The 12,831-nt window shown below is 62.3% G+C and overlaps 1 protein-coding gene across 1 annotated transcript; it reads left to right on the top strand.

Annotated features, from left to right (window-relative positions):
• Nucleotides 1–10: 10 nt before the first annotated feature.
• Nucleotides 11–10,482, top strand: PRADC1 (protease associated domain containing 1). The gene is made up of 5 exons (XM_073559914.1): nucleotides 11–248; nucleotides 8,205–8,305; nucleotides 8,620–8,729; nucleotides 9,478–9,645; nucleotides 10,159–10,482. The coding sequence occupies exons 1-5, from the start codon at nucleotides 185–187 to the stop codon at nucleotides 10,277–10,279; spliced, it is 564 nt and encodes a 187-aa protein (XP_073416015.1). The 5' UTR covers nucleotides 11–184; the 3' UTR covers nucleotides 10,280–10,482.
• Nucleotides 10,483–12,831: the final 2,349 nt, after the last annotated feature.

Raw genomic sequence — 12,831 nt, 5'->3', positions numbered from 1 at the left:
GTACAAAGAAGGGATTTGCGTCTCTATTAGGTGCAGTACGGTCATCGACATTGATTGACATTTCCACCGACCAATTAGAGTCTCACAAGCCTCCACCAGTAAATATTGTGGGCGGAGCTCGATCCGTGCAGGATTCCGGCGGTGGCGAGTAGGCTCCTGATGGTCACTCAGTGGAGATAGAGTCATGAGCTGGTGGAGGAGCTGCCTGCTGATCCCGCTGCTGCTCTCACACCCCCTGCTGGCCTGGGGTGCGTATTACAGGATGGCGGGAGAGCTGTAGGGGGCAGTGTGGAGGGGCTGCGAATTACAGCTGTACAGCTCCGGGGGTCACAATAAGGTATTACAGGGTTGGAGGAGCTGGTGCCCCCTCTGCTGGTGTGGAGTAGGTGTTACAGGGGTGCAGTGTGGAAGAGCTGGTGCCCCCTCTGCTGGTGTGGAGTAGGTGGTACAGGGGTGCAGTGTGGAGGTGCTGGTGCCCCCTCTGCTGGTCTGGAGTAGGTGTTACAGGGGTGCAGTGTGGAGGAGCTGGTGCCCCCTCTGCTGGCCTGGAGTAGGTGTTACAGGGGTGCAGTGTGGAGGTGCTGGTGCCCCCTCTGCTGGTCTGGAGTAGGTGTTACAGGGGTGCAGTGTGGAGGTGCTGGTGCCCCCTCTGCTGGTCTGGAGTAGGTGTTACAGGGGTGCAGTGTGGAGGTGCTGGTGCCCCCTCTGCTGGTCTGGAGTAGGTGTTACAGGGGTGCAGTGTGGAGGAGCTGGTGCCCCCTCTGCTGGCCTGGAGTAGGTGTTACAGGGGTGCAGTGTGGAGGAGCTGGTGCCCCCTCTGCTGGTCTGGAGTAGGTGTTACAGGGGTGCAGTGTGGAGGTGCTGGTGCCCCCTCTGCTGGTGTGGAGTAGGTGTTACAGGGATGCACTGTGGAGGTGCTGGTGCCCCCTCTGCTGGTCTGGAGTAGGTGTTACAGGGGTGCAGTGTAGAGGAGCTGGTGCCCCCTCTGCTGGCCTGGAGTAGGTGTTACAGGGGTGCAGTGTGGAGGTGCTGGTGCCCCCTCTGCTGGTCTGGAGTAGGTGTTACAGGGGTGCAGTGTGGAGGTGCTGGTGCCCCCTCTGCTGGTCTGGAGTAGGTGTTACAGGGGTGCAGTGTGGAGGAGCTGGTGCCCCCTCTGCTGGCCTGGAGTAGGTGTTACAGGGGTGCAGTGTGGAGGTGCTGGTGCCCCCTCTGCTGGTCTGGAGTAGGTGTTACAGGGGTGCAGTGTGGAGGTGCTGGTGCCCCCTCTGCTGGTCTGGAGTAGGTGTTACAGGGGTGCAGTGTGGAGGTGCTGGTGCCCCCTCTGCTGGTCTGGAGTAGGTGTTACAGGGGTGCAGTGTGGAGGAGCTGGTGCCCCCTCTGCTGGCCTGGAGTAGGTGTTACAGGGGTGCAGTGTGGAGGAGCTGGTGCCCCCTCTGCTGGTCTGGAGTAGGTGTTACAGGGGTGCAGTGTGGAGGTGCTGGTGCCCCCTCTGCTGGTGTGGAGTAGGTGTTACAGGGATGCACTGTGGAGGTGCTGGTGCCCCCTCTGCTGGTCTGGAGTAGGTGTTACAGGGGTGCAGTGTAGAGGAGCTGGTGCCCCCTCTGCTGGTGTGGAGTAGGTGTTACAGGGGTGCACTGTGGAGGTGCTGGTGCCCCCTCTGCTGGTCTGGAGTAGGTGTTACAGGGGTGCAGTGTGGAGGTGCTGGTGCCCCCTCTGCTGGCCTGGAGTAGGTGTTACAGGGGTGCAGTGTGGAGGTGCTGGTGCCCCCTCTGCTGGCCTGGAGTAGGTGTTAAAGGGGTGCAGTGTGGAGGTGCTGGTGCCCCCTCTGCTGGTCTGGAGTAGGTGTTACAGGGGTGCACTGTGGAGGTGCTGGTGCCCCCTCTGCTGGCCTGGAGTAGGTGTTACAGGGGTGCAGTGTGGAGGTGCTGGTGCCCCCTCTGCTGGTCTGGAGTAGGTGTTACAGGGGTGCACTGTGGAGGTGCTGGTGCCCCCTCTGCTGGTCTGGAGTAGGTGTTACAGGGGTGCACTGTGGAGGTGCTGGTGCCCCCTCTGCTGGTCTGGAGTAGGTGTTACAGGGGTGCAGTGTGGAGGTGCTGGTGCCCCCTCTGCTGGCCTGGAGTAGGTGTTACAGGGGTGCAGTGTAGAGGAGCTGGTGCCCCCTCTGCTGGCCTGGAGTAGGTGTTACAGGGGTGCACTGTGGAGGTGCTGGTGCCCCCTCTGCTGGTGTGGAGTAGGTGGTGCAGTGTGGAGGTGCTGGTGCCCCCTCTGCTGGTGTGGAGTAGGTGTTACAGAGGTGCAGTGTGGAGGTGCTGGTGCCCCCTCTGCTGGCCTGGAGTAGGTGTTACAGGGTGCAGTGTGGAGGTGCTGGTGCCCCCTCTGCTGGCCTGGAGTAGGTGTTACAGGGGTGCAGTGTGGAGGTGCTGGTGCCCCCTCTGCTGGTGTGGAGTAGGTGGTGCAGGGGTGCAGTGTGGAGGTGCTGGCCTGGAGTAGGTGTTACAGGGTGCAGTGTGGAGGTGCTGGTGCCCCCTCTGCTGGTGTGGAGTAGGTGTTACAGGGGTGCAGTGTGGAGGTGCTGGTGCCCCCTCTGCTGGTGTGGAGTAGGTGTTACAGGGTGCAGTGTGGAGGTGCTGGTGTGGAGTAGGTGTTACAGGGGTGCAGTGTGGAGGTGCTGGTGCCCCCTCTGCTGGTGTGGAGTAGGTGTTACAGAGGTGCAGTGTGGAGGTGCTGGTGCCCCCTCTGCTGGTGTGGAGTAGGTGTTACAGGGGTGCAGTGTGGAAGAGCTGGTGCCCCCTCTGCTGGCCTGGAGTAGGTGTTACAGGGGTGCAGTGTGGAGGTGCTGGTGCCCCCTCTGCTGGTGTGGAGTAGGTGTTACAGGGTGCAGTGTGGAGGTGCTGGTGCCCCCTCTGCTGGTGTGGAGTAGGTGTTACAGGGGTGCAGTGTGGAGGTGCTGGTGCCCCCTCTGCTGGTGTGGAGTAGGTGTTACAGGGTGCAGTGTGGAGGAGCTGGTGCCCCCTCTGCTGGTGTGGAGTAGGTGTTACAGGGGTGCAGTGTGGAGGAGCTGGTGCCCCCTCTGCTGGTGTGGAGTAGGTGTTACAGGGGTGCAGTGTAGAGGAGCTGGTGCCCCCTCTGCTGGTCTGGAGTAGGTGTTACAGGGGTGCAGTGTGGAGGTGCTGGTGCCCCCTCTGCTGGTCTGGAGTAGGTGTTACAGGGGTGCAGTGTAGAGGAGCTGGTGCCCCCTCTGCTGGTCTGGAGTAGGTGTTACAGGGGTGCAGTGTGGAGGAGCTGGTGCCCCCTCTGCTGGTGTGGAGTAGGTGTTACAGGGGTGCAGTGTGGAAGAGCTGGTGCCCCCTCTGCTGGTGTGGAGTAGGTGTTACAGGGGTGCAGTGTGGAGGTGCTGGTGCCCCCTCTGCTGGTGTGGAGTAGGTGTTACAGGGGTGCAGTGTGGAGGTGCTGGTGCCCCCTCTGCTGGTCTGGAGTAGGTGTTACAGGGGTGCAGTGTAGAGGAGCTGGTGCCCCCTCTGCTGGTGTGGAGTAGGTGTTACAGGGGTGCAGTGTGGATGTGCTGGTGCCCCCTCTGCTGGTCTGGAGTAGGTGTTACAGAGGTGCAGTGTGGAGGTGCTGGTGCCCCCTCTGCTGCTGTGGAGTAGGTGTTACAGGGGTGCACTGTGGAGGTGCTGGTGCCCCCTCTGCTGGTCTGGAGTAGGTGTTACAGGGGTGCAGTGTGGAGGTGCTGGTGCCCCCTCTGCTGGTCTGGAGTAGGTGTTACAGGGGTGCAGTGTAGAGGAGCTGGTGCCCCCTCTGCTGGTCTGGAGTAGGTGTTACAGGGGTGCAGTGTGGAGGAGCTGGTGCCCCCTCTGCTGGTGTGGAGTAGGTGTTACAGGGGTGCAGTGTGGAAGAGCTGGTGCCCCCTCTGCTGGTGTGGAGTAGGTGTTACAGGGGTGCAGTGTGGAGGTGCTGGTGCCCCCTCTGCTGGTGTGGAGTAGGTGTTACAGGGGTGCAGTGTGGAGGTGCTGGTGCCCCCTCTGCTGGTCTGGAGTAGGTGTTACAGGGGTGCAGTGTAGAGGAGCTGGTGCCCCCTCTGCTGGTGTGGAGTAGGTGTTACAGGGGTGCAGTGTGGATGTGCTGGTGCCCCCTCTGCTGGTCTGGAGTAGGTGTTACAGGGGTGCAGTGTGGAGGTGCTGGTGCCCCCTCTGCTGGTGTGGAGTAGGTGTTACAGGGGTGCAGTGTGGAGGTGCTGGTGCCCCCTCTGCTGGCCTGGAGTAGGTGGTACAGGGGTGCAGTGTGGAGGTGCTGGTGCCCCCTCTGCTGGTCTGGAGTAGGTGTTACAGGGTGCAGTGTGGAGGAGCTGGTTGCCCCTCTGCTGGTGTGGAGTAGGTGTTACAGGGTGCAGTGTGGAGGAGCTGGTGCCCCCTCTGCTGGTGTGGAGTAGGTGTTACAGGGGTGCAGTGTGGAGGAGCTGGTGCCCCCTCTGCTGGTCTGCAGTAGGTGTTACAGGGGTGCAGTGTGGAAGAGCTGGTGCCCCCTCTGCTGGTGTGGAGTAGGTGTTACAGGGGTGCAGTGTGGAGGAGCTGGTGCCCCCTCTGCTGGTGTGGAGTAGGTGTTACAGGGTGCAGTGTGGAGGAGCTGGTGCCCCCTCTGCTTGTGTGGAGTAGGTGTTACAGGGGTGCAGTGTGGAGGTGCTGGTGCCCCCTCTGCTGGTCTGGAGTAGGTGTTACAGGGGTGCAGTGTAGAGGAGCTGGTGCCCCCTCTGCTGGTCTGGAGTAGGTGTTACAGGGGTGCACTGTGGAGGTGCTGGTGCCCCCTCTGCTGGTGTGGAGTAGGTGGTGCAGTGTGGAGGTGCTGGTGCCCCCTCTGCTGGTGTGGAGTAGGTGTTACAGAGGTGCAGTGTGGAGGTGCTGGTGCCCCCTCTGCTGGCCTGGAGTAGGTGTTACAGGGTGCAGTGTGGAGGTGCTGGTGCCCCCTCTGCTGGCCTGGAGTAGGTGTTACAGGGGTGCTGTGTGGAGGTGCTGGTGCCCCCTCTGCTGGTGTGGAGTAGGTGGTGCAGGGGTGCAGTGTGGAGGTGCTGGTGTGGAGTAGGTGTTACAGGGGTGCAGTGTGGAGGTGCTGGTGCCCCCTCTGCTGGTGTGGAGTAGGTGTTACAGGGTGCAGTGTGGAGGTGCTGGTGTGGAGTAGGTGTTACAGGGGTGCAGTGTGGAGGTGCTGGTGCCCCCTCTGCTGGTGTGGAGTAGGTGTTACAGAGGTGCAGTGTGGAGGTGCTGGTGCCCCCTCTGCTGGTGTGGAGTAGGTGTTACAGGGGTGCAGTGTGGAAGAGCTGGTGCCCCCTCTGCTGGCCTGGAGTAGGTGTTACAGGGGTGCAGTGTGGAGGTGCTGGTGCCCCCTCTGCTGGTGTGGAGTAGGTGTTACAGGGTGCAGTGTGGAGGTGCTGGTGCCCCCTCTGCTGGTGTGGAGTAGGTGTTACAGGGGTGCAGTGTGGAGGTGCTGGTGCCCCCTCTGCTGGTGTGGAGTAGGTGTTACAGGGTGCAGTGTGGAGGAGCTGGTGCCCCCTCTGCTGGTGTGGAGTAGGTGTTACAGGGGTGCAGTGTGGAGGAGCTGGTGCCCCCTCTGCTGGTGTGGAGTAGGTGTTACAGGGGTGCAGTGTAGAGGAGCTGGTGCCCCCTCTGCTGGTCTGGAGTAGGTGTTACAGGGGTGCAGTGTGGAGGAGCTGGTGCCCCCTCTGCTGGTGTGGAGTAGGTGTTACAGGGGTGCAGTGTGGAGGTGCTGGTGCCCCCTCTGCTGGTCTGGAGTAGGTGTTACAGGGGTGCAGTGTGGAGGTGCTGGTGCCCCCTCTGCTGGTCTGGAGTAGGTGTTACAGGGGTGCAGTGTAGAGGAGCTGGTGCCCCCTCTGCTGGTCTGGAGTAGGTGTTACAGGGGTGCAGTGTGGAGGAGCTGGTGCCCCCTCTGCTGGTGTGGAGTAGGTGTTACAGGGGTGCAGTGTGGAAGAGCTGGTGCCCCCTCTGCTGGTGTGGAGTAGGTGTTACAGGGGTGCAGTGTGGAGGTGCTGGTGCCCCCTCTGCTGGTCTGGAGTAGGTGTTACAGGGGTGCAGTGTAGAGGAGCTGGTGCCCCCTCTGCTGGTGTGGAGTAGGTGTTACAGGGGTGCAGTGTGGATGTGCTGGTGCCCCCTCTGCTGGTCTGTAGTAGGTGTTACAGAGGTGCAGTGTGGAGGTGCTGGTGCCCCCTCTGCTGGTGTGGAGTAGGTGTTACAGGGGTGCACTGTGGAGGTGCTGGTGCCCCCTCTGCTGGTCTGGAGTAGGTGTTACAGGGGTGCACTGTGGAGGTGCTGGTGCCCCCTCTGCTGGTCTGGAGTAGGTGTTACAGGGGTGCAGTGTAGAGGAGCTGGTGCCCCCTCTGCTGGTCTGGAGTAGGTGTTACAGGGGTGCAGTGTGGAGGAGCTGGTGCCCCCTCTGCTGGTGTGGAGTAGGTGTTACAGGGGTGCAGTGTGGAAGAGCTGGTGCCCCCTCTGCTGGTGTGGAGTAGGTGTTACAGGGGTGCAGTGTGGAGGTGCTGGTGCCCCCTCTGCTGGTGTGGAGTAGGTGTTACAGGGGTGCAGTGTGGAGGTGCTGGTGCCCCCTCTGCTGGTCTGGAGTAGGTGTTACAGGGGTGCAGTGTAGAGGAGCTGGTGCCCCCTCTGCTGGTGTGGAGTAGGTGTTACAGGGGTGCAGTGTGGATGTGCTGGTGCCCCCTCTGCTGGTCTGGAGTAGGTGTTACAGGGGTGCAGTGTGGAGGTGCTGGTGCCCCCTCTGCTGGTGTGGAGTAGGTGTTACAGGGGTGCAGTGTGGAGGTGCTGGTGCCCCCTCTGCTGGCCTGGAGTAGGTGGTACAGGGGTGCAGTGTGGAGGTGCTGGTGCCCCCTCTGCTGGTCTGGAGTAGGTGTTACAGGGGTGCAGTGTGGAGGAGCTAGTGCCCCCTCTGCTGGTGTCGAGTAGGTGTTACAGAGGTGCAGTGTGGAGGTGCTGGTGCCCCCTCTGCTGGTGTGGAGTAGGTGTTACAGGGTGCAGTGTGGAGGAGCTGGTGCCCCCTCTGCTGGTGTGGAGTAGGTGTTACAGGGGTGCAGTGTGGAGGAGCTGGTGCCCCCTCTGCTGGTCTGCAGTAGGTGTTACAGGGGTGCAGTGTGGAAGAGCTGGTGCCCCCTCTGCTGGTGTGGAGTAGGTGTTACAGGGGTGCAGTGTGGAGGAGCTGGTGCCCCCTCTGCTGGTGTGGAGTAGGTGTTACAGGGTGCAGTGTGGAGGAGCTGGTGCCCCCTCTGCTGGTGTGGAGTAGGTGTTACAGGGGTGCAGTGTGGAGGTGCTGGTGCCCCCTCTGCTGGTGTGGAGTAGGTGTTACAGGGGTGCAGTGTGGAGGTGCTGGTGCCCCCTCTGCTGGTGTGGAGTAGGTGGTGCAGGGGTGCAGTGTGGAGGAGCTGGTGCCCCCTCTGCTGGTGTGGAGTAGGTGTTACAGGGGTGCAGTGTGGAAGAGCTGGTGCCCCCTCTGCTGGTGTGGAGTAGGTGTTACAGGGGTGCAGTGTGGAGGTGCTGGTGCCCCCTCTGCTGGTGTGGAGTAGGTGGTGCAGGGGTGCAGTGTGGAGGAGCTGGTGCCCCCTCTGCTGGTGTGGAGTAGGTGTTACAGGGGTGCAGTGTGGAAGAGCTGGTGCCCCCTCTGCTGGTGTGGAGTAGGTGTTACAGGGGTGCAGTGTGGAGGTGCTAGTGCCCCCTCTGCTGGTCTGGAGTAGGTGTTACAGGGGTGCAGTGTAGAGGAGCTGGTGCCCCCTCTGCTGGTCTGGAGTAGGTGTTACAGGGGTGCACTGTGGAGGTGCTGGTGCCCCCTCTGCTGGTGTGGAGTAGGTGGTGCAGGGGTGCAGTGTGGAGGAGCTGGTGCCCCCTCTGCTGGTGTGGAGTAGGTGTTACAGGGGTGCAGTGTGGAAGAGCTGGTGCCCCCTCTGCTGGTGTGGAGTAGGTGTTACAGGGGTGCAGTGTGGAGGTGCTGGTGCCCCCTCTGCTGGTCTGGAGTAGGTATTGCAGGGTGCAGTGTGGAGGTGCTGGTGCCCCCTCTGCTGGTGTGCAGTAGGTATTACAGGGGTGCAGTGTGGAGGAGCTGGTGCCCCCTCTGCTGGTCTGGAGTAGGTGTTACAGGGGTGCAGCTCTGGGGGTGCTGGTGGGGTCTCGGTTAATATTCGCCTTTCTCCCCCTCAGGCCTCCGGATCCAGGATTACTTGTATTTCCAGGTGCTGAGCCCGGGCGACATCCGCTACATCTTCACCGCCACACCGGCCAAGGACTTTGGCGCAGCGTTTGTGAGTATTGATGTGCGGCACATGTGACCGCTGTACACACGGCGTGAGAAGCGCAGCTTCTTAAAGGGACCCACTCCCCGTCCATGTCACCCTTCTCCTTTTGCGATCTTTGTGCTCCACGTGGCCCCCGCTGACCTGTTTATTATTAGTGATCACAGATCTGCCTTAAAGGGCCGGTGTACTAATAGTAGGGCGGCCTTTCACCGTTATGTCCTCGTGACTCCTCCTCTCAGCTGATTTTACCTTTTTCTTCGGCCATGCTGACATTCGTCCTGCCAATAAAGCTCATTTGAATTGAATCTCTGTTCTACTAGAGCCAGCGATACGACCAGATCCACTTGGTTCCTGCCGATCCACCCGAGGCCTGCGGAGAGCTCCACAACGGTGTCTTCATCCAGGGGCAGATCGCGCTGGTGGAGCGCGGGTAAGTGGGCCGCCGGGGATAGTGGTGGGTGCTGCTGTCATGGAAGCAGCAATCTGATTCAATGTAACCCAAGATGATAAGGAAACGTGTGAACCCACATTGTTGAGCGATAATGGGGAGAATTGCTTATAGGACAATTCCTCTATCTAGGTACTTGCCTTCCTTATAGATAGATGTGGCTCGGGGCTGGCGCCGGAGGGCGGTTGGCTCGGGGCTGGCGCCGGAGGGCGGGTGGCTCGGGGTGTTCGCCGGAGGGCGGGTGGCTCGGAGTTGGCGCCGGAGGGCCGGTGGCTCGGGGTTGGCGCCGGAGGGCGGGTGGCTCGGGGCTGGCGCCGGAGGGCGGGTGGCTCGGGGTGTTCGCCGGAGGGCGGGTGGCTCGGAGTTGGCGCCGGAGGGCGGGTGGCTCGGGGTTGGCGCCGGAGGGCGGGTGGCTCGGGGCTGGCGCCGGAGGACGGGTGGCTCGGGGTTGGCGCCGGAGGGCGGGTGGCGCGGGGCTGGCTCCGGAGAGGGTGGCTCGGGGTTGGCGCCGGAGGGCGGGTGGCTCGGGGTTGGCGCCGGAGGGCGGGTGGCTCGGGGTTGGCTCCGGAGAGGGTGGCTCGGGGTTGGCGATGGAGGGAGGGTGGCTCGGAGCTGGCGCCGGAGGGCGGGTGGCTCGCTCGGAGCTGGCGCCAGAATGATTCCAGTCCAGCTCACACATCTCAGCACTTGCTGTTCCCGCGGTCACGGTCTCCTCTTCATCTGTATACAGTGGCTGCTCCTTCTTATCCAAGACGCGGGTGATCCAGGAACATGGCGGACGAGCCGTCATCATCGCTGACAACGCATCTGACAATGACAGCGTGTACGTGGAAATGATCCAAGACAACAGCGGACGGACGGCGGAGATCCCGGCACTCTTCCTGCTGGGGAGAGATGGGTGCGTATGGCTGACCCCAATAGGCGGTGGATACATAAACCTGAGAATATCCGAGTAACGGCATTTATCAGAAGCCTCAACCACTGATTTTCATAGATGTCTCAGCTTGGAGGCAACGTTCCAAAGGGTTAATGGGGTTTCACCTTCAGCTGGCTTCTTCAGGGGGTAATAGGGCTCTGGACCTGGTGTGGGTGATCATGTGGAGGGTAGAAAGTCCAGCTTTGGGATGGGTGGATCTATGAGCGAGTCTGGCCTGTGGTGGGATTGGGCATGTGAGGGTCTGTCTGGAGTTGGGATGGGTTAGGGCTGGAGTAAGCCTGGACCTGGGGTGTTTAGGAAACCGGCTGCATCTCGTCATCTCACAGTTGCCCCCTGCTGGCTTAGTGTTGGGACTGCAGGATTTGTAAAGCTGCTTTGGTTGTGAGTGGTGGCTAAGCCCTGGACCCTCTCGGATGAGGGCAGTGCGGGGTCCCCGGCAGCGGTCCCGGTCTCATGTCTGTGTCTGTCCGGCAGGTACATGATCCAGCGCTCCCTGGAGCAGCACGGCCTTCCCTGGGCGATCATCTCCATCCCGGTGAACGTCAGCAGCATCTCCTCCTTTGAGCTCAGGCAGCCGCCCTGGACGTTCTGGTAGCCTCGGATGCAGCGCCACCTGCTGGTGTCCTACCTGCTCGCCAGCAGAGGGCGCTGATTAGTGTATTTCTATACATGAAGGTTTTTCGCTTTTGTGAAGCAGATTTTTGTATTTCCCCATTTCTTGTCTTCCTCCCAGGACCAAATGTTGTAAGATAAAATGATCTTCTAATTTATAATAAAACGAGCACCACTGAGACCTCACAGGGCTGTCTGTTCACAAGCTTGCTGACTGTTTCCAGTAAGAACTATCAGAATTATAAGTGCAGCTCTGAAGTCATAAGTTCTATATATAATGGAGTGTCAGCACGGCCGCTCCGGGGACGCAACACCCAGAGGACAGCAGTAATGTTTTATTCAGTCCAGAACAAGCACAAAACAGAGTGAGAGCGCGAGCTGCTGCTGCATCCCCCCCCAGAGTGAGAGCGCGAGCTGCTGCTGCATCCCCAGAGTGAGAGCGTGAGCTGCTGCATCCCCCCCCCCCAGAGTGAGAGCACGAGCTGCTGCTGCTGCATCCCCCCCCCCCCAGAGTGAGAGCACGAGCTGCTGCTGCTGCATCCCCCCCCCCGAGTGAGAGAGCGAGCTGCTGCATCCCCCCCCAGAGTGAGAGCGCGAGCTGCTGCTGCATCCCCCCCCAGAGTGAGAGCGCGAGCTGCTGCTGCATCCCCCCCCAGAGTGAGAGCGCGAGCTGCTGCTGCATCCCCCCCCAGAGTGAGAGCGCGAGCTGCTGCTGCATCCCCCCCCAGAGTGAGAGCGCGAGCTGCTGCATCCCCCCCCCAGAGTGAGAGCGCGAGCTGCTGCATCCCCCCCCAGAGTGAGAGCGCGAGCTGCTGCATCCCCCCCCCAGAGTGAGAGCGCGAGCTGCTGCATCCCCCCCCCAGAGTGAGAGCGTGAGCTGCTGCATCCCCCCCCAGAGTGAGAGCACGAGCTGCTGCTGCATCCCCCCCCAGAGTGAGAGCACGAGCTGCTGCTGCATCCCCCCCCAGAGTGAGAGCACGAGCTGCTGCATCCCCCCCCAGAGTGAGAGCGCGAGCTGCTGCATCCCCCCCCCAGAGTGAGAGCACGAGCTGCTGCTGCATCCCCCCCCCCAGAGTGAGAGCGCGAGCTGCTGCTGCATCCCCCCCCCAGAGTGAGAGCGCGAGCTGCTGCTGCATCTCCCCCCCCAGAGTGAGAGCGTGAGCTGCTGCTGCATCCCCCCCCCCAGAGTGAGAGCGTGAGCTGCTGCATCCCCCCCCCCAGAGTGAGAGCGTGAGCTGCTGCATCCCCCCCCCCAGAGTGAGAGCGTGAGCTGCTGCATCCCCCCCCCAGAGTGAGAGCGTGAGCTGCTGCATCCCCCCCCCCCAGAGTGAGAGCACGAGCTGCTGCTGCATCCCCCCCCCCCAGAGTGAGAGCGCGAGCTGCTGCATCCCCCCCAGAGTGAGAGAGCGAGCTGCTGCCCCCCCCAGAGTGAGAGCGCGAGCTGCTGCATCCCCCCCAGAGTGAGAGCGTGAGCTGCTGCATCCCCCCCCAGAGTGAGAGCACGAGCTGCTGCTGCTGCATCCCCCCCAGAGTGAGAGCGCGAGCTGCTGCATCCCCCCCAGAGTGAGAGTGCGAGCTGCTGCATCCCCCCCAGAGTGAGAGCGCGAGCTGCTGCATCCCCCCCAGAGTGAGAGCGCGAGCTGCTGCATTTCCCCCCCCCCCCCCCCGAGTGAGAGCGAGCTGCTGCATCCCCGAGAGAGCGAGCTGCTGCTGCATCCCCCCCCAGAGTGAGAGCGCGAGCTGCTGCATCCCCCCCCAGAGTGAGAGCGCGAGCTGCTGCATCCCCCCCCAGAGTGAGAGCGCGAGCTGCTGCATCCCCCCCCAGAGTGAGAGCGCGAGCTGCTGCATCCCCCCCCAGAGTGAGAGCGCGAGCTGCTGCATCCCCCCCCCAGAGTGAGAGCGCGAGCTGCTGCATCCCCCCCCCAGAGTGAGAGCGCGAGCTGCTGCATCCCCCCCCCAGAGTGAGAGCGCGAGCTGCTGCATCCCCCCCAGAGTGAGAGCGCGAGCTGCTGCATCCCCCCCAGAGTGAGAGCGCGAGCTGCTGCATCCCCCCCAGAGTGAGAGCGCGAGCTGCTGCATCCCCCCCAGAGTGAGAGCGCGAGCTGCTGCATCCCCCCCAGAGTGAGAGCGCGAGCTGCTGCATCCCCCCCAGAGTGAGAGCGCGAGCTGCTGCATCCCCCCAGAGTGAGAGCGCGAACTGCTGCATCCCCCCCCAGAGTGAGAGCGCGAACTGCTGCATCCCCCCCCAGAGTGAGAGCGCGAACTGCTGCATCCCCCCCCAGAGTGAGAGCGCGAACTGCTGCATCCCCCCCTAGAGTGAGAGCGCGAGCTGCTGCATCCCCCCCCAGAGTGAGAGCGCGAGCTGCTGCATCCCCCCCCCAGAGTGAGAGCGCGAGCTGCTGCATCCCCCCCCTAGAGTGAGAGCGCGAGCTGCTGCTGCATCCCCCCCCCAGAGTGAGAGCGCGAGCTGCTGCTGCATCCCCCCCCAGAGTGAGAGCGCGAGCTGCTGCTGCATCCCCCCCCCCCAGAGTGAGA

Source organism: Dendrobates tinctorius, unplaced genomic scaffold, assembly GCF_039654945.1.
Source record: "Dendrobates tinctorius isolate UK_male_01 unplaced genomic scaffold, ASM3965494v1 ptg000282l, whole genome shotgun sequence".
Lineage (NCBI taxonomy): Eukaryota > Metazoa > Chordata > Amphibia > Anura > Dendrobatidae > Dendrobates > Dendrobates tinctorius.
The sequence above is the reverse complement of the archived record's forward strand: the minus strand, read 5'-3'. Positions and strand labels throughout refer to the sequence as shown.

Bases quoted from the DNA above. Each gene is read 5' to 3' on its own strand.
- PRADC1 (XM_073559914.1), top strand. From the start codon at position 185: ATGAGCTGGTGGAGGAGCTGCCTGCTGATCCCGCTGCTGCTCTCACAC. The intron at 8,306-8,619 runs GTGAGTATTGAT...CTGTTCTACTAG, and splicing joins AGGACTTTGGCGCAGCGTTT to AGCCAGCGATACGACCAGAT. The intron at 9,646-10,158 runs GTGCGTATGGCT...TCTGTCCGGCAG, and splicing joins TTCCTGCTGGGGAGAGATGG to GTACATGATCCAGCGCTCCC.